At 33.8% G+C, this 20,439-nt stretch overlaps 1 protein-coding gene across 2 annotated transcripts in view; it reads right to left on the minus strand.

The window, feature by feature from the left end:
* Positions 1-20,375, minus strand: part of LOC6052426 (homeobox protein SIX6) — a 78,159-nt gene extending 57,784 nt beyond the window's left edge. For both annotated transcript variants that reach the window (XM_038265330.1, XM_038265329.1), the window contains exons 1-3: positions 19,416-20,375; positions 13,185-13,303; positions 2,450-2,699 (exon numbers count right to left, since the gene is read on the minus strand). In XM_038265330.1, the coding sequence (XP_038121258.1) occupies positions 2,450-2,699; positions 13,185-13,303; positions 19,416-19,702 (656 nt within the window). In that variant the 5' untranslated portion in view covers positions 19,703-20,375. The remainder of the gene's footprint in view (positions 1-2,449; positions 2,700-13,184; positions 13,304-19,415) is intronic.
* Between the last annotated feature and the right edge of the window lie 64 nt (positions 20,376-20,439).

Raw genomic sequence — 20,439 nt, forward strand, 5'->3', positions numbered from 1 at the left:
CAATTAGGGCCGAAAAGCTGTCCATAATAGTCACAATATTTACGAAAATAATATTTTAATCCCGGGGATTTCCAGAGTCACGCCGGGTAGACAGTTAGTTTGGCCAATGGCAGGTAAGTTTTTCGATATCAATCGCAATAACTCAACCTAACTGATCATCAATCACACCATAAACGTACGTGGTTGGTGTTTAAAATACAGCTTTTGATATTTAAAACAAATTGCTAGGTTTTCGCGGTAACTGAACTACACCCAACACGCTACAAATAGATCAAAACGGCAAAACATTTACCCCAGTCGTCATAATGAGGTACTATAATCCTCGGCTAATAACCGCAGTGTAATGTCTCGAAATAATTACAGTGTTTGTGACATTTTTCCCTAAGCCCCTCCTGGGGTCTGTGTGTCCTCTTTCCATCCGTCCGGCCGTCTCAGAGTCCATTACCCGGGTACGCAAATCTCACACGTAAAATCAAAAGAAAAACAAACCACAAAAAGCTTTGCACGACGACTTCTTTGCAAATCCGCAGAGCGCTACTGCTGAGCAATACGGAAGGACAGTGTGCACTGTTGTGGGCTTAACCTTTCTAATAAACCATTACCGGCGGATTTACATTCCAACATTTCAATAGTACAGCTGCAAAGCTGACCCAAACTGTGTGTGTGTGAGTTCAGGTAAAATGTTTAGATCAAGTTTGCGGTTCTGCTGTTAGTTCTGTAAAGCGCAGTTCAGTTGGTTTGAGTTGCGATGTAGAGCAAAACACCACCTTACTGGAGACAATACGTTTAAGCGCAAGTCGCGCCTATTTTTTTGTTGAAGCTGAATAATTTTGTTGAAATATGGAACTCGAACCCAATATCCCGGTTCTATGTAAGTGTTCGCTGTTTTGAAGACAGGGAAGTAGTTGTGAATATTTGAATAAGTTGAAAATGTGTCTCCTTGTGTTGTGGTTCCGTTTTAAATATCCGTAGTAACATTTCAACAGGGCAAATCTGCATTTGTAATCAAGCAGTCTATCCCTTTCGCTCAAGTGACAGTTCACGTCAAGTAAGAGGGGGATAGACTGCTTGTTTACAAATGCAGATTCGCCCTACTGAAATGTTACTACGGATATGTTATATGAAATTTTTTGCTATTATGAAGATTTTAAATGAATTGCAGATGACCCATGGTAGATTTATATGTAGAAAGTTGTGATTCACCTTCTTGATGAAGATAAAAAATATCATGCTGATGGAAACGCCTGGTAATAAGTAAAAATTAAAAATGTTGATATAAAAACAATACTTTGTATGAACCTTTTGAGGCAAAAGAGAAATGCAAAACATTTGAAATACGTTAAATAATGAAGCTTTTGCTTAGCTTCGTCTATACTGAACATAACCTGACGCCTTATTAATAAAACTTGTCTTTGTTTCAAAATTTGAATGTATGGTATTCTACGTCTTTAAATGGAAAATGTATGGCGCGAAAGCGTTGTTATAAAGAGTTTTTGTATCCAATTCGGGACTGGTAGTTCAGTGCGCGGTCCGATTGATCACAGATAGACTAACACAGTATTCTGTACGAAAACTTTGTCTAAAACTTTATGCAATAAATTATAGACATTTTTTTGTTGGCGGGAACATCAACATTTTATGGAAGGATTATCTCTCAATTGAATGTATCAATCATCGAATTCAAATAAAATATTTGAGAGGATTCAAATCGAGCAATGTTCTTTCCCTTACAACTTAAAGCATTTTAAGCTTTCAAAATGGCTTGAGAGACTTTATCTAAGCATACAAAACGCTGCCATTACTGTCGTTTTGCTGCTGCACACGTACCATAAAATGTTACACAAATCCATCCACTGAAAAGAGTCTCTATTTAGTTATTTTTGTTTCCCATTTCAACGCATTTGCAATGGAAATTATTTTTAATCTGTTTCAGGTTTCCCCCTGATTGAAATTTGTCGTATCTAGATGTCACTGTATTAAACATGTACATAATGTGATCGCACACATACCACTCAGTACAATTGATATAATCGCCCTTCTTCACCATACCTGTGTAGTACGACCCCACTAACTGCCGTCGTTCGTCACTCAGACACAGAGTCTATTCAAAGCAGCGGGCGCGAGCACATAAGGTCTTTGAGGAGGAAGTCGAATGGAAAAGGACTCGTTTGCACATTTCCGGTCCCATCCGCAGAAATGTGAAAGAGAGAATATGCCAACAGGAACAGGAAAGTTACCATTACCAAACACAGGGCAAACGTCCCTAACACTGCGGTACGATACTGCAGAGAAGTAAGCTCTCCACAAGAAAATTTGCACCGTCGCCGCGACAACGTGGTCGACCGGGCCTGGCCATCACTACCATGGAACGATGGCCGCCTCATCGACACAAGAAAAAGCCCGCTGGAAAAGTGGTGTTCAGCACACACAAAAAAAAGTGACGACTTACCTATTTTTGGCCGCCGCAGCTCGGTCCCGCTGGCGTCTATTTTTAAACCAATTTCCCACCTGTGTCGGGGTGAGACCGGTGGCCTGCGCCAGTTCCCGCTTCTTGGTCGGGTTCGGATATGGGTCCTGCAGGTACCACTCTCTTAGCAAGCTCCGCGTTCGCTCTTTGAAGCAGTGGGTCTTCTGTTCACCATCCCAGATTGTCCGGGGCAGCGGAAATTTTTTCCGGACGCGATACTTATCGACAGGGCCTGTGACGCCGCGGAAAACCCCGTGGTCGGATTCCGTAAAGGAAACGGTGAAAACCGGATGGAAAAGAGAGAAAAAAAGATTTTTATTGAAAAGTTAGGTTGATTCTTGGTAAATAGATATTTAATCCAATTAAAAAAAAAATAGTGGGTATTTATCGTTTGATCATTTTGGGATTTTTTTTAAAGGTCCAATAAACCAAATTTTCCAGTTTCTGTTTTTTGGGTGTTTTTGAAACCGCCTTGAGTCAGGTGTATTAAAAAACACCCAAAAAGTAAAAACTGAAAATTTGGTTTATTGGACCTTTTCAAAAAAAACTCCAGATTTGATCATTTTTCAAACTTTATCAAAAATAACTGGAAACTGCTATGATATCCAACATTTGAATAGATATAATCAATCTTTACACACAAGGCAGAAGGCGCTTAGAAAGAAAAAAAACATTGTCAAACAGCCATTAGTTTGAAAACAAACTTTTGTTTTTGATTTAGAAGTTTTAGAATTTTCGAAATGTTATGAATATGGATTTTTACTTGTTTCATATTCTCGTGCCAAAGCTTTTACCATTTTGTCATTCATGGCATCTAGACCAGGGGTGCCCAAAGTTATTCAATAACAGGCCAAATTTGAAGCTCACATGAGCTTTCGGGCCAATTGTGAAAGCAGATTATTTAAATGAAACTTAATTGCGTTATCTTGATTTATAAAACCGAAAAATAAATTTATTACCTGTTTTTTTTTAATTTCTTGATTTTTTAAAACATTTTTGGCATTTAAATATTAGAGAACAACAAATTGCATTTTTCAACCGTTTTGTTAAGAAAAGTTTCTAATCAATTGGTTCAAATTTAGAAGAATCAACAAAACTAAATAAAATCTGAAAAATATCATCCAAAAGCTTATCATTGCCTCCCCAAACATTAAAATGAGGTTAGGTCGCTAACAATATTCACGATCTTGTCAAGGTCAAGGGGTGGTTAAAGAAAATCATAATTTCATTCATTTAATTTAAATGGAAATAAGGTGCTGAATTAAATGTTCTTGTATTTTCATTAAACTTTTAAGGCCCTTGAAATTATCTCTAAAGTTTGTGTCCCTCGACTCTGGCCAAATTCGAGGAGGGGGCAAAAAATACAAAAATATATAAAATCAAATAACAGGCTATGGTATTCAAATTTTGATGAAAAAGAGTTTTTAAATATGAATGAAAAAAATATATTAATGAAAAAAGTAGTTTTCAAACTATCAAAGTATTGTTGAACTTTTTATTTTCAGCCGAAAAAAAACGTTGTGCATTACTGTGCGACGCACTATCACAAACAATCAAAATATTTTGTGGTCGATCCCAGACATGCTAAACATGATTTTAATTGCAGGAAAATGCATTTCGATTTGTTTTCAGTTGTAAGACTTCTATTCCCATTAAAATTTGGAAGTTTTTTGAAAAAAAGTATTTGTTTGCCCCCTAATTTTTCGGACCGATTGTAAAGGGGGGGAACAAAAACAACGGCCTAATCAAATTTTATTTTTAAAGAGTTTATCGTGTGACGCAATCTATGAAAATCTGTATAATTTTATTTATAAATAAAAGGCAACTTTAATGATAAATCGTCACCAAAGAATTTTTAAACTATCCATCCTCCAATTTAAAAAAAAACTAATAAATTTTTGGTCTAATAATTCAGATTTCCAATGTCCAACTGAGTACGAATTCCGAGCTGAAAGGTTTTTAAGTGCAAAATAAGTGTTAGGCCCAGCACATTAGAAAATGGGGCTCTATTGCTTTAAAATTATGTAGTATGAAATACCTATGTTTAGCTAATTTATTAGTTTTCGTTAGTCAAATTGAAACGTTTTATAACTCATTTCCAAAAATGTTTGATTAAAATTTTGAGGAATCATCACATATAAACTTTCAATATCATAGAATGTAGATATTTGTGTTGTATAAATCATTACTTTTATATTAACAGAAAATGAAGAAGGTTCACAAAAAAGCTTAAACCAAACCAAATAAAAAAAATAAATCACTTTACAGACGGGTCAAAGGTCCATGTTACAAGGTCTTTCAAAATGAGTCCACGGGCCAAACAAAATATCACCTCGCGGGTCACGTTTGGCCCGCGGGCTATACTTTGGTCACCCCTGATCCAGACCATTGTTTTAGTTAAATTAAGTATGCAGAGTTGGAACCATGATTTAACACAAATTTTTGCTGCTCAAGAGCTAAAGGAAAGAACGTTAAATTCTAAAATTAAGAGCAAATAGATCTCAAAATTACACGAATAATATTTAAAAATCACTAAAATGCATTCAAATAAATTAAAAATCAATAGACAAAAATAGGTGAAGTTGCAGATTGACGGCAATCACTTTTTCTTAAATTAAAATGATCGATTCTTCATCTCCTTTTCAGATGAATCGTTAATTTTTCCACGTTTTGAATGTAACAAGACAGTTTAAGAAGAAAATGGTTTGACATATTCGGAAAAATAAATGATGTTTCTATTTAGAAATATAGAGAAATATTGAACAATATTGTACTTATGCTTCACGACAAAATCGTAAAACTTTAAAAAAGCACACGAAAATAATCGTGTTTTTGTGATAACATGTTTGATATGTTTGTAATCTCATAAAAACTTTGTGTTCCTTTATGTGTGCGAATTTGCTGAAATTTGAGTTTATGCCAGCCTTTTATTTGGACAACAAAAGGAGCAGATTTAAGACAAATAAAACTCCGCTCTCGTTTAATGACTGCTACAAACATTTTAGTATTTTTAATTAACTGTAATTATCGACATATTTTTTTTCGTTCCCCAAATCAATGTTTCACGAATGATTTACAACAAAGTTTGAATATTTTTGAATCAGATTGTTGCAGGGATGGGTTCGTGAGTTCAACAATTTAGGAATAAGAAGATAACAACTTCCTTGAGTGTTTTGCACCTCTAAAAGGATTTACAATAAATTCAGGCCCGTAGCCAAGGGGGGGGCTACCGGGCTGCAGCCCCCCCCCGAAATTTTTCCAATTTTTTTTAAATTGTACTACCTTAAAAAATCTCAAATCAATGATTGTGTGTTCTCTTCCCAGAAATAATTTGTAAGATAGAGAATCAAGAACTGATTAATCAAATCAAGTAATTTGCCTGCCCATTGCCGGGCTCAGTTTTTGTTGATAATGGATCCAATATTTAAAAATTGAGCTGCAGATTTGTACATTGTTCCATTCAGTATCATCTCATTTATCTTGTAGTTTTAGCTTTACATTGGTTAGGGTCGTCCAAAGCTGTGCTTACTTGGGGCTATCTCCTGAAATCAAAGATTTACCCATCACTAGCCTAAGTTCCAAAATTTGAGTTTTTTCTGACCACTGACCACCAAGTTTGAGCAAAATCGTCAAATTGTATGGAGAAAAGCAACTGTTTCAGTTTTTGACCAATGGAAGGCGCAATAACTATCCAGTTCTTACCAATTTTCAGAACTAAAATCTTCTTTAAATTTGTAAAAACTTTCCCGGTGTCTTCGAGATTATTTTTTGGGTTTTTTTGCTAAAAAAATATTAACCTTCGAAAATAGCAATTTCCTAGCGGACTGCTCTAAGGGGCTACATAGAAATAATTACCATCATCATCTGGGGCGAATCGGGACTACAGTTTGAATAGGGACAGACAAATCCTTAGATCTCGTTGTCTTATTTATTGTATAGCTTAAGTATGACCCCTGAAGAACCAGAAAATAATTTAGCATTTTTGGATTCAATGTGGCGGCCAAAATGGTGGTCATGAAATATTTCTGGTGTTTTTTTTAAAGGTCCAATAAACAAAATTTCCAGATTTTGCTTTTTGTGTGCTTTTGAAACCGCCTTGAGTCAGGGGTATTAAAAACACCCAAAAAGCAAAAACTGAAAATTTGGTTTATTGGACCTTTAAAAAAACACCAGATTTGTTCAAATTTAACTAAAATGTGGTTGCAGATGTCGAATTTGATGTTAAAAGCAAGGAAATAAAACCTTCCTAATTCGATTATCCGAAGTCCTTCGAACTTCGGATAATCGAAACTTTGGATAATCGAGGCTTCGGCTAGTCGAATTTGAACTGTAAAATTAATAACCCTCCTTTATTTGCATTAAAACCCGTTACATTTTTCAAAATTTACCATAATTTCTCAAAAATATTTAGATTTTGTTTTCAAAAACGAAAGCATTTAAAATGAAAACATTTGAGTGAATTTCAACTATTATCAGAAATACACTTCTAATTTTATCGTTTTGGTTTTAAGAACATGGTTAGTTACATATCTGAGACCTTAGAGAAAAATGCTTGAGAAGTATCTGCGTGTATTTTTTATTACTTTTCCGTAAACCTTTTTTCCGAAACCACTCGTCCAAAATGCTTTCTTTTGGTCACATTTTTTAGTTTCCACCGTGGCCAATCTCCAATTTTTATTTAATATATCAAAAGTCAGAAGATCAACTTAGTAAATCCTTATTATCAACTAATTTTCACTTTGTGCATGACCCTGCGATTTTTAAAGGAAGAAATAAAATGATAAAAATATTCAAAACGTTAAAAAAAATTATGCTCGGATTTAAAAACTCTGAAATTAAAAATCTATTTTTTCGATTCTACGGATTAGAATTTGCATTTTGAAAATTTTAAAATGTCTTTATTATTTTTTTAAATTTATTATTTCTGAATATCAATTGTAAATATTTTCCAAAGTTTATGTTGCCACCCTTTCAAAATCGGCCAAAAAACAGAGAGCAAATACAATATTTTTTTAAAAAATAGCTTCACAATTTTAATGGAAATGGAAGTCTAAACAAGTTTTTTTTTAAGACCAGCGACCAGGTCGGTTCGGAAAACAAATTTCAAATGTTTTTCCTGCTTTGATTATCATATACGACATGTTTGGGCTCGTTTAAAAATATTCAGAATTTTTGTAACATGTCGCGGAACCGCGGAATTTTTTTTTCTCGAAAAAAGCATTTTGCCTTCATCTACATATTTTGAAAACTTATGATGCAAAACAACTATACTGATTTAAAGTGTGTTTTGAAACACTTTCTAGATAATAAAACCATAGCTTGTACTTCTAATTTTTAACCCTCTCGACTTTGGTCAGAGTTTAGCGACATAAACTTCAGAATAATATTCGCAACGGCCTAATTAAAGATTTAAAAATTTTACACTTTCAAATTTCTAAATTTTCATAATTTTTGAGTTCAAATTTTTTGGAATAAGACAAAGAAATGTCAGAAATCAAAAATAAAAATAATAAAAACATTAAAAATTTAAGAACACAATTCAACAGAATAATTTCAAAAAAATCTGAAATTTCAACAATAAAAAAAATCTAGAACTAAACAAATTAATAAAATAATTAATACTTAAAAAATCCTAAACTAAAAAAATATCATTTTAAAATTATGTTATTCAAAATCCAATAAAATATGTTTTTTCAATCTGAATTTTTTGATGCTTTAAATATTTTTATGTTTGAATTCTAGTATTCCTAAATTTATTTATTTTTACCAGAAAATTAAGTGATTATTGCGATGGCTTTTCCCTATTTTTCGGCATTTTAAGATTCAGCGTTTTGACAGTCAGCTTCATGAGGCAATTCAAATAAACAAATCAAAATCTCATCAAGACATATTGCACCCGAAGAAATATCAAACGACGCTTATTGTTTCTGTTCCTTTTCAGCTGCGTACCGCTTAAGAGAAATCTTTTCGTAAACCTTTTCTTGACCGTTCTTGAGAATTTTTTGTATGGAGTTTTAAGAGTCTCCGTACTAAAGGATTTTAAATTTTCGTTTGAATGTAAAATATAGCTCTTGTAGCTAAATTCAGACTAAGATTTGTTTTACAGGAAAAATCTTATTAATTTAAGAATTCTTACATAAAGTATTCTTTACTTTTAAAACATAAAAAAATGTAAGATAATAATTACACATGATAATTTCAAAAAAATCAGAAATACTAAAAATGAAAAGAATCAAAAACTTGAAAAATTCTAAAATAATTACAACTAAAAAATCCTTAAATAAAAAAAAACATTTTTTATCATTTAAAAAAAAATCAAAAAATAATTTTCAATAATTTCCATAAATTATGTTTTTATAATCTAAATTTTTTGAATTCTAGTGCAGTCTAAGATAAGATTTACTGGATAAAATTAATCGATTTATAAATTCTTACATAAAGTTTTCTTTATTTTTAATTTAGGAAGGTTTCGTAAATATAAAATTTCTAAACCATACCAACCACATCTAATGTGCAGGATTTTATTGCTTGAACAAACATCGAGTTTAGTAAATGGTTACAATCCTAAATTATTCAACATGATTGATTAAATCCCAGAAATCCAAAAAAGGATTTCATTTGTGTGTTTTTTTTTTGTTTTGCTTAGAAATATTCAGAGAGTCTTTTCTAGAACCACCACAGTCAATTTTCATTATTTTTCCATTTTATCTTGTAAAATCATATTGGTATCAAAACTTATTTAAAAAAAATATATTGTTTTGACAGTTATTTCAAAATAAAGAAATAAGTGAATTGAACATTTTAATTTGTTAATCGTGTTTGCATTTACAATTTTTATCGTACATTTTTTTTCAAGAAGATGTGTCTCAGGAACTAATAGATCAATCTACAATGGTTCTTAGTCTTTACACGAAAAGAACAATACAAAATTTGCTTGATGTTGCTGTTATATCATTTTCATTGAAATACTTGTTAAATAGTTTGTACACTATTTTCAATAAATTGGATAATGTTAATTTTTGCGTTTTTTTTTAAATAGGCACTTTAAAACTTACTGTAGATTTATTTTTTTATCCATAAAAAATGAATAATTTCTATGAATTCATAGACTTTTAAATATTTTGAACCTGGATATCTTTAATAATGTCTTTAAGCATTTGTTGATACTCTTTGGTTTAAATTTAACCGTTTATTCGATCGGAAAATTTTATTTTTAATTTAATATTTTTTTTTTAAATTTCGAAGATAAGCAGCACTTCAACGATAGATTGAAATTTTATGAAAAAGTACCTTTAATTAAAATCTTAATTTTTTTTGTCAATTTTTAAAATTTTATTTTTGCTCAAATTCTGGACCAATTTTTCAGAGTACAATGAGTAATGAATTTGAAAATGGCTTTTAGTCGGAATATTAAAGTTAAACATGAATCTTTTTAATGTTTGATGGAATCGAGAATGTTTTTAACGGTTACATATTAGGGTGGGTACGTTTTTCAAAAAGTTCTCGGATCAAGTTTTAGTATGGTTCCCCTTGTAGGGCATGCCCATAGGGACTTTCATGCCAAATATCAGCTCATTTGGTTGTAAACTGGCTGCGCGCATCAGGGTTAAAGTTTACATGGGAATTACTATGGGAAATTGAAACTTTTGTTCAAACGCTCCTACAGGTCTGGGAAAATCACGCGCCAACTTCTGGTATGGTCAGGCCTATGGGGAATGGTCTGGAGAACACTTTTCCGAGAGCATATGGATTCGTTGTCCCTAGACCTGGCGCATCGGCAAACAATCCGATGTCCCGAAATCAACGGTTTTCCCCCAAAACGCATCAAATTTTCCTTAGCATGCTATGAAAGCTTGATGACAACGCGACGCCATACGTCAGGCAGCTACCTCGTGGGTGAGAAACGGCTGGAATATTCAATTGCAAACCTTCTTTGAACTAGAAAATGATCATTTCGAGCAATCCTAATATTATTTAGTCGAATTTAGAATCATTGCATAGAAAATTTGTATTTTTTTGCAAATATTTCAACCACGTGGTAGCTGCCTGACGTATGGCGTCGCGGTGTTCATCAAGCTTTCATAGCATGCTAAGGAAAATTTGATGCTTTTTGGGGGAAAACCGTTGATTTCGGAGACATCGGATTGTTTGCCGATGCGCCAGGTCTAGGGACAACGAATCCATATGCTCTCTTCGGGAAAAGTGTTCTCCAGACCATTCCCCATAGGCCTGACCATACCAGAAGTTGGCGCGTTATTTTCCTAGACCTGTAGGAGCGTTTGAACAAAATTTCCAATTTTCCCATAGTAATTCCCATTTAAACTTTAACCCTGATGCGCGCAGCCAGTTTACAACCAAATGAGCTGATATTTGGCATGAAAGTCCCTATGGGCATGCCCTACAAGGGGAACCATACTAAAACTTGATCCGAGAACTTTTTGAAAAACGTACCCACCCTATTACATATGCATTTAAAAATGGTTACATATGCATTATTAACAACTCTTCCTGTGAATATTTTGGCGTTAAAATTTAATACATTTTATCTAATTTTTTAAACACATTAAAATTAAACACAAGCACTGATTTCTTTTTCTTCAAATCTATTTATTAACAGATATCCATTATAGGCCTATAGGGTCGTCCAACCATGGAGACACTTCAGAAACCGGAATTTCAACGATTATAATTTTTTGTATTTCATTAAAATTATTTATTTTTGAGAGTACCAGAAGCTTTGCGAAATATGAAATGGCTTCTATAGCTTAGAACAATTAAAATAAAACTTTGTTTAAGTTTCTATATAAAATTTTAAGAAAAACAAATATTCCAGTTATGAGTTAAAACTCAAACTGTTGTGCTAGAAAAAATGAGAAATGTCAGATAAACCATCACAATTATCACACAGCTGAAAATGTAAATCCAGACGGTTTAAAAATTGATAGTTCAAATTTACCAGTTTGTTCGTGGGTTTTTCTCTCAGTATAAAGTACAGAAAACATAATAATTAAGGTTAGATAAATTGATATTTATTAAACATTTTTTTTGCTTTCAACAATTTGATTCAAGTTATGTATATTTTAAATTTAGCGACAGTTTATCACGAAATTGGATTACAATTAAACAATTCAAGAAAATGTAAAAAAAACACTTTCTTCTCTACTCCTTTAATATAAACTAGCTGTTCAAATAAAGAAAAAAATACGAAGGAGTTTCTTCAATAAAGACATTGAAAACTTAAAATGAAAATCTTTGAAAACTTTTTTTCATACATTACATTACAATTTTTACAATTCATCTCAATAATTATACCACAAACCAAGTGATGGTATAAATGATTTGCTGATTTTTATACTCCTTGAATTTTTGCACCCAAGCCCCCCCCGAACAAAAATCCTGGCTACGGCCCTGAATAAATTTTATTTTTTTCGCAATCAAAAACATAAGTAAGAACTTTTGAATTATTTTTTTCGGTTAATATTTGCATAATGGACTATAATGATCCAGAAGACCGGTTGTCCTTTTTTTGTTCTTCCAGGAGGTCAGAAAGAGCAAGTAGTTTCACAACGGAGTTATACACTGAAAAAAAGGACAAAATTTGTATACTCTAGGAATTTTGCCTACCTGTTTAGTAATTCGAAGACCCAAATTACTATATAAGGAAAGGAAGACAAACTCCTAAAATTGAGAAATTTTGTACTTTTGTTTTATTTCTGTGTAGCAAAACACATAATTTTTGAGTTAAAGTAACCCAAAATATGGAAAGGAAGACAAATTCCTAAAAAAAAGGAATTTTGTACTTTTGTTTTATTTCAGTGTAGCAAAACACATAATTTTTTAGTTCAAGTAACCCGAAAGAATGATAACGAAGCTTTAATCTTGGCGGTTACGCATAGAGTTTAGTATAAAACAAACAAAAAATGAAAGTAGATTGTTGGTAGGTTATGGCAACCAGAAGAGACTGATAGGAATACATGCGTTTCCCCCGTTACACTTTTGTTCGAAGAAAGACAACTACAGTCGACTCTCTGGCTGTCGATATTCTCGATATCAATAATTCTCCATCTATCGATGAATTCTTCAGTCCCTTCAATCTGCATACTTCAATTATCTTCATTCCTCGATATTTTCCCTTGCTTGAAGGATCTCTTCCTCGACGGTCCCTTGGATTCTGTTTGCTTTAAAAATCTCTTCCGGTTGTCAATAATTTCACTTTCCCATGGCTTGCATAGACATTTTTCTTGGCGAAACGAAGCTTTGAAGGGCGTTTGACATTAGTTTGTTTTTGTTTGATGGACGTTTCCATGATTCTCTCCCATAGCTGGGTATCAAGAATAAAATATTTTCAATTGAGTCTTCATATTGCATCGTTCTGTAAACTGATGATTCTCTTCCTCGACGGTCTCTTGGATATTGACAACCAGAGAGTCGACTGTATTGGAATCATTTGTGGAGTAGAGTAATTGATTATGCAAAAAACGAGCACATAACCATAGGAAAGGGTAATGTAATTGAACAATAAAGATGCAACATTCAATTGTATGATTGTCAACGAGTGCACATGCCACTGTATCATTGTCTGGCTTCACGTTTGTTGAACATTCAATATTGATGCACCTTTCTCGTTATTACGGATAATGGGTTCATGAAAAAGCGTAATTCTATAATGAATCAACCCGTTTTTGTTTCTTCTAACCATGTAACGACAATTTCTTACCCAAAGGTCGTCCGCGCAGTTTTTCTGCCTCGTGGTAGTGAGCCTCCAGCCACATTGCTTGCAGTTTCCCATGAGAAGACTTGGTGAACTTGTGCCGCTCCAGTATTGAATACAGCTCCCTGCAAATGACCAAATAGAACAAATAAAGTCATCTATAATGAGAAAGATGTAGATAGAGAGAGGGACATACACACGGAGGCAGGTACAAAAAACATTAATTGGTAAATTGGAAAATCAATATTAAAGCTGATCAACAGAGAAACGGAAATCTATCAGTTTGTTTGGAAACAGTGTTCAATTTGCAAAAAAAGGAAAAAACGTTCATTATAAACGCCCAGCCCGAAGGTAGACGAGAAGCAATAGATGAATGATAGATCAAGAAGAATAATCCAAATCATGCCCCCGAACGTGACCTACTCTTCCAATAGTATTCGAATCAAAAATCGGAGAAGAGCAAATTATTTTAATAAGCGCGTTTTCCTTCCACACATAATCGCGCTCGCCAGTCGTAAACGATCGCTCTGCTGATGATAAAAGTATAAGCTTCAAACAATTGTATAACCAACGGGCTGCCAGCCAGCGCAACTCCCGACCAAAAAAAAATCGACCAAAATTTGTGAGCAACAATCTTTTTGTACGCACGGCAAGAAAGGAAGGAAACTCACAGCAAGCTCACCTTTTAACTAGCTTTAAACTACAATTACTCGCAGCTTTTTTCCACTTTTTCAGCATTTTTCTGCCAGCTGCAAGTTTCTGCGATGTATCGTTGTTTTGCTAATAAAATTATTTATCGAAAATTAAAAAGAGAAAATTTCCAAATTATCTACCGTGCACGATAGATCATTATTACAAATTTTACTGTTTATTCTTCATTGGCCATCCCGTGTGCCATCTTCGAGTCCGAACGAAGCCTAGCAAACTATCAAATCGTTACAGCACATGATCGGTTATGCGCGCATTATAGAGACCCGGGATCGATCGGCAAACGGTATGGTCAAACGCGATTTTGTCTGGCTCCAAAAAGGCAATTCGACGTCGTCGTGCTATCTTGTCGCACCCGCCATTTTGACGTTTCGAGAAAAACGCGTTTTAATGTTTGACCTTGAATATTCAAAAACGAGAGCACGCAATGTAAACAATAACAAACACGTTTTGTTTGGCTCACCATTCTGTGCATTGTCCCAAAGTTTGGTTGAAGTTGGTTGCTGGAGTCCCGAGTTATAATTACAAATGTTTACGGTAGTCTAGCTTGTACGTGCGACAAACGCATCCTGACTTTCCTGGCCTGAAATCCCTTTGGCTTTTTGTCGCACTTACATCAATTTTCATGGAGTGACAAGATAGCACGACAATATTGAATCTACTTTCATATGTAAAGTGACAAAAATGCACGGAGTTTTTTCGGTTTTTGTTGAATATCTCAGGATTGAAATCGAATTTTGGGGATCTGTGAAGGTCAAAAGGTGAGGCATTGTGAGCTGCACAAAATGGCGTTCTTAACTCAATTTGGCCCAAAATGCACGTACGACAAGTTAGCACGATGGCGACGAATTTATTGATTTTATACGTGTGCTGCTGATACACGAGATATTTCTAACGAGCCTCGTTTGAAAGCGTTTGTATTTCTCCGGGCGTGTACGATTTGTTTTTATTTTTTATTTCTTCAACTCCACGCACAATTTTGCCCAAACTAGTCCACGAAACAAATATCAGCCATCAATGACAGCCTCATAGATTTGGTAAAGGGGTGGGAAGGGGTGATGCCAAACGAACAACAAATGGTTCATTTATCTCACGGTAATTAGATGATTTTTGTTTTTGTCCAAATTGGAGTAAGAATAATATTGTAACAGTGATAATTTCGAAACGAGAAAAACGTTTCTAATTGTATCCAATTTGGACAATTGGAAACAGTTGCCAAAGGTCACGCGCTTTTACAGTTTTTGTAAGGCTGAGAAACTGGGGCCCAAATTGCTGTTTCACAACCATGAAGTTAATATTGAAATTTCTACAGCATAGATTATTTTCAAACGGATTCGTATTGAGAATTTTTTTACAAAACATTGGACTAGAACGATTTTTTTATAAGTGTTGTGTACCTCGACTTTGTTCAAGTCAAGGGAATAGGACAAAAAAGAATCAATATCAAATTTAAAGGCTATCTTTCATTGTTTTTGTATGCAAAAAGTACCACAAAACGGTTTATACACTATTACAGCCAAAATATTCAAAATAACACGGATATGTTATGAACAAAAAAAATAAGTTGCATGTTTTATTCCTATCTATGGTCACAAAATTTAAAATTTGTAAAAAACTCTGAAATGCCTTTTTCGATAAAAAAAAAATTACGTTATACAATGTATTCTAAATTGTTTACAACAGATTTTAATAATAATTATATGTTTGCCCCCTGATTTAAACATGCCATCTAAACTCATTTGAAATACCGCATTGAATTTTTATGTTGTTGGTTTTAGCTACAGGGTCATGAACCAGAAGAAATGACCGGGGCTCAACTTAATCGTTTGAAAATAATTTGATTTGCCAAGGTTTTATTTTGTGAGGTTCTTACGTTTTCAAACATAACATTAAACATTTTTTATTAGTCTTTTTCAAGGTACCTACTAGAAAGTCTGATTGATTGCAAATTAAAACTATCCACAAAATAAATCCATAATAAAACAATTTATGACTCTGTGATGTACAAGCTCTAAAAATGATTTAAAATATTCAAATAAGAGTGTTTCAGAGCAAATAAGAGATTTTTGAAGCAGTTTTGAGATTTTTAGAGATTTTTATTGTAGTTTTCGTAAATAATATGCCCGTTCCAAAATTTTAGCGGAACTTATCTCAATTTTACAGAAAAATGATTTTAAAAATGTAGAACTCATTGTTTCGCAACGCCAGGCTAATAAGAAAAAAAAAATCAAGTTAAATTAAATTTATGGTTTACAACTTCAAGTCGAACGCATTAGTAAAAGTGAGCATTTAAGCTATTTTTTTATATTTTGCAAATGGATAAAATTATTTGATACAGTTCTGTTTTAGAAGGTACAGTATCGCGAACAATACTAATTTGGACAATGTTTTATCATTATTTTTTTTGAAAGCTAATGATTGCAAGATTAACAGTTATAATGCATTCTACATCCTTTTAACAAATCGTCTGCTGTGTGCTATCTTGTGACATAGACCATTTTGGTCGAAAATGAGTTTATGATGACGTTTACTATACTTAACAAACACTACAAGATGCTTTAACCCGATTTTGGCAACTCGCTTCCGTGTCCCGGATATCGCAATACACACTTGTGTCATAGACCAATTTATAAACAAAATGATCGTGCACACTTGTGACACGTCATACATGTTATTGGAAAATGTCTAAATTTTTTCTTGGTTTTCCCAAATTTATGTTGTTACACACTTTCTAAAGGCAATACAATCTTTTGTTTTTGTAAATACACTGATTAAGTCGGTTAAACTATTGATTTAAGCCTATTTTAGTTTGTATGCACATTTATGACACGTAGTACAATTTTATTTTCGAAACACACTTGTGACACGTGCTTTTCAGATTTTTGTTTACATTATTTACTGTATCTTTTAAATGGTGTAACCAAATTAGTTGAAACTTGGAGCGTTTGTTAAGTGATAGTATACGAACCGATTGCTCCAACAAGTTTGGCTCTGTCATTCATAGTTTTGAAAATATTTATCATCATCAACTTTAAAAAACGATTTTCTCGAATAGTACTAAATGGTCCTTGTCACAAGATAGCACACAACAGACGAAATACTGAAACCATTGCCAGATTTTTTAAATCTTTGTTTAATTCTATGTTTTTATTTGAAGATAAGTTTGACTTATCAACGAAAAAGGCTATTTATAATTTAAGTGATTTAAGTACCGTAATTTGGGGTGACATTGATATGATTAATTTATTATTTAAACTTTATTCAACTGGTAAGATCAATGTTAAGATTTATATTTACAAAAAAGTACTGGGGTAGGCTACACGATGTCCGTATTCTTTTTTTTAAATAAGTTTTTTGAACACATTTGATTACATTAAATATAAGTTAATAATGTCTTATTTGAAAAATTAAATGCACCTTTAATGAAATTTTAACTTGTTCTCAAAATTAATAAGGAATAATTTTAATCAAAAAAGTCCCACATATACAAAGAAACTTGTTCTACTGAAAATGTCTATAATTTGATGATATTTTTTGATTCTGTTCCATTTACATTTAAAACTTGTAACTCAAAAATCTATTATAATTGTTTCAGTGAAAAATTGTTCAAAGAATGCGATATTTATTAATGTTAAATAATAAAAGTCAACCAAAAATTTTAACTTTGAAAGCTATGTTGAAAACTTCTTCTTGAGGAACTATGAACAATAGGGTGTCCCAAAAAATGACCCCTGGTCCACAAGCGGCAAACGGTTTATTGGATTATTTTAAGCATCTGCGCACATTTTGAGCGAAATTGGTTGAGATTAACCCATTGATACCCGAGCCTAAAGTTGGTGAAAAACATTGTTTTATGTACAAACATTACTTTTTAAAATCGTTAATAACTTTTCAGGATCGAATTTTACAGCTTTGGTATGTTCTACAAAGTAGTATAGCATTAAATATGCAATGAGAATCTCACTTTCAGGAATATTTAGAAGGATGTAGCGCACCGTGCAGACCAATTCGTTAGACAATTGGTTTTTCAATAAATTTGTTCGATTTTTCCCATACAAACTTCACCTTTGAGTGTCAATGGGAAAAATGTTGACCGAATTTGCTCATATTTGACCCAGAGTCCTAAAATAGCTCAAGGAACAATATTCAGCTTGTGAAACAAGTTTTTGAGAGAAAGTCCCATATTCTGGTCACCCTAATGAACAATTATCTACCAGGCAGATCCAGGTTTCAGACCATTTCGTTTGCATTTAATTTGTATTTTTCATAATAAAAAAAAGAGATTCAAAAAATAAAAAAACATAATAAAGACGCATGGTAAAAAAAAAGTTAGATGGGCAATAGAACTATTCTCTCGAGGTTCATTTGCAAAAAAAGTTCATCCGTCAAACAAAAAACCAAAAGTGTCGACAACGGGAATCGAACCAGAGACCTTTGACAAACCAATCCAATGACTTAGCTGCCTCGGCCACCACAGCTTGGTGACCAAGGAGAAGTCAGAAGTCGATGTATGACACTTGTTGGAGATTTATTGATTCAACTAACGAATGAACTTATTTGTTATGATGTTATGAGTTGGTACCATTATTCTATCGATTTTGGCACTGAGCCCTCAATAAATTTTGAGAGAACGATTATCTCGACTCTGAATTTTGGGTGTACAAAAGAGGTCACAGATAGTTCCCCAAATAAAATATCAGCATTCACGAAGAAAAAAGAGTTCCCAAAATCGTGAACAAGCGTTCATGAAAATGGGAACCACGAACAAAGTGTTCAAATCTCATGGTACGAATTTCAAAAACGTACCATGAGATTTGAACACTTTGTTCGTGGTTCCCATTTTCATGAACGCTTGTTCACGATTTTGGGAACTCTTTTTTCTCCGTGTTAGGTCTATTCTTACAGAAATAAACGCAGCTTCCCTAGATTTAATTTTGGATGCCAATCAATTACTCGAATGTTTAGGTTCGAGTAGAAATTTTGACATAGAGACCACCAAGACCTATGGTTTTCAAGGGCATCTTCTCGTTTTGAGTTTTAATTTTTTTAAATAATTTATAAAAGTCCAATATGAAATAACTTATAAAATCACAAGATTCTTAAAAAACCCTTTTCATCCAAACTTTGAAAAAGAATGAAAGAGCCGTTCAAAAGAGCGGCTCTTTTTGATGAGCGAACGAAAATGAGCGGCTCCTAAAAAAAAGCGGTTTTGCCCACCTCTATAAATTATTATTTTTATGGCTCTATTTTTTAAATATATTTGTAATTTGTAATAAATTTGTATCTGTATTCAAGTTTTAATTAACTCTCTGACGCTCATGGTTACTCCAGAGCACCACTATTTTTAAATTTCCCTGCAACCATACATTTTTTCAACTTGCTTCAACCTTCATTTGTTTATATAGAATGTTAACTAATAATCATTAAAATTTAATCAAATTTGGATGATCCAGTTACAATAAATGTAGAAAAACGTAAAAAATCTGGATTTTGCTCGGGGCGGGAAGGAGTTACAAGCGAATCAATCACCTAAAGTGTCCTGTGTGATATGCGACGATTGCCCGGGCACGCAACACCGCCTCGGAACGGTCCAGTTCCGTGACGTTCGGGTGGGCCACCGGCAGGCTCCATAGGAACCGTGCCAAACGCTCAATGTCCCCGGACTCCTCCAGCGTCTCGCAGACGGTCGCAACCTGCGACGCGGTAAAGTTCAGTGTCGGTAAGGCAAACAGTGGACTCGGTGCTATAATCGGATGTGGCTGGACTGGTGCTTGCGGAGGATTTCCTGATCCCCCGGTCGGTGGCCCAACGGCCATTGATGGTTGTCTAACCACCGCCAGATTGTTTGTATTTGGTGCAATTTTGACCCAATGGTGATGCTTTTGTTTGGCGGTTTTCCTTTGTGTTAATGTAACTTAACGAATTATGCACTTTATTGAGCTAATTCTCACAGTAGTGCACTCCACATTATCATTTCACTTTTTTTCCGTCTTCCTGGGTTAAACCAAACCACTAAATTTTGAAACCAGCGTACTCTCAAACAGTGTGATAATCCTATCGCGGGACTGCTCTCTTCATTGCAATTTTGTTTCTGTTGAGTACACTTTTATTTTTTACTCAATCGATGCACTGCAAATTCTTCAGCTCATCACAAGAACCGTCGCAATCCGTTAATTTGTAGTACGGTAGCACCACACATAGTACGAAACGACTCACGGCGCGATCTCACTGCGAACAACAAACACGACGACGGCACACGGACCATTCTGCACCATGCGTCGGCAAAACGGTAATACGGAGAGCCCGCGATCGAAACCCGCAATGGTCAACAAAATTCGAATCCGAACAGAGATGATGACCGAAGCAACAATAAAAACAACAACGAAAAAATAGTCGCCATGTGCCTAGCGAGCGCGAAACCTTCTAATAGCGCGTATTTATTTTGACACGTCTCAGCAGCAGAGAGTATATCATCTATCCCGCATGGATTTTGTAAAGGTACTGATATCTTATTTGATTTTCAATACATAATCCCTCGTTACAAAGAGCGAAC

Source organism: Culex quinquefasciatus, chromosome 3 (assembly GCF_015732765.1).
Source record: "Culex quinquefasciatus strain JHB chromosome 3, VPISU_Cqui_1.0_pri_paternal, whole genome shotgun sequence".
Taxonomy (NCBI): domain Eukaryota; kingdom Metazoa; phylum Arthropoda; class Insecta; order Diptera; family Culicidae; genus Culex; species Culex quinquefasciatus.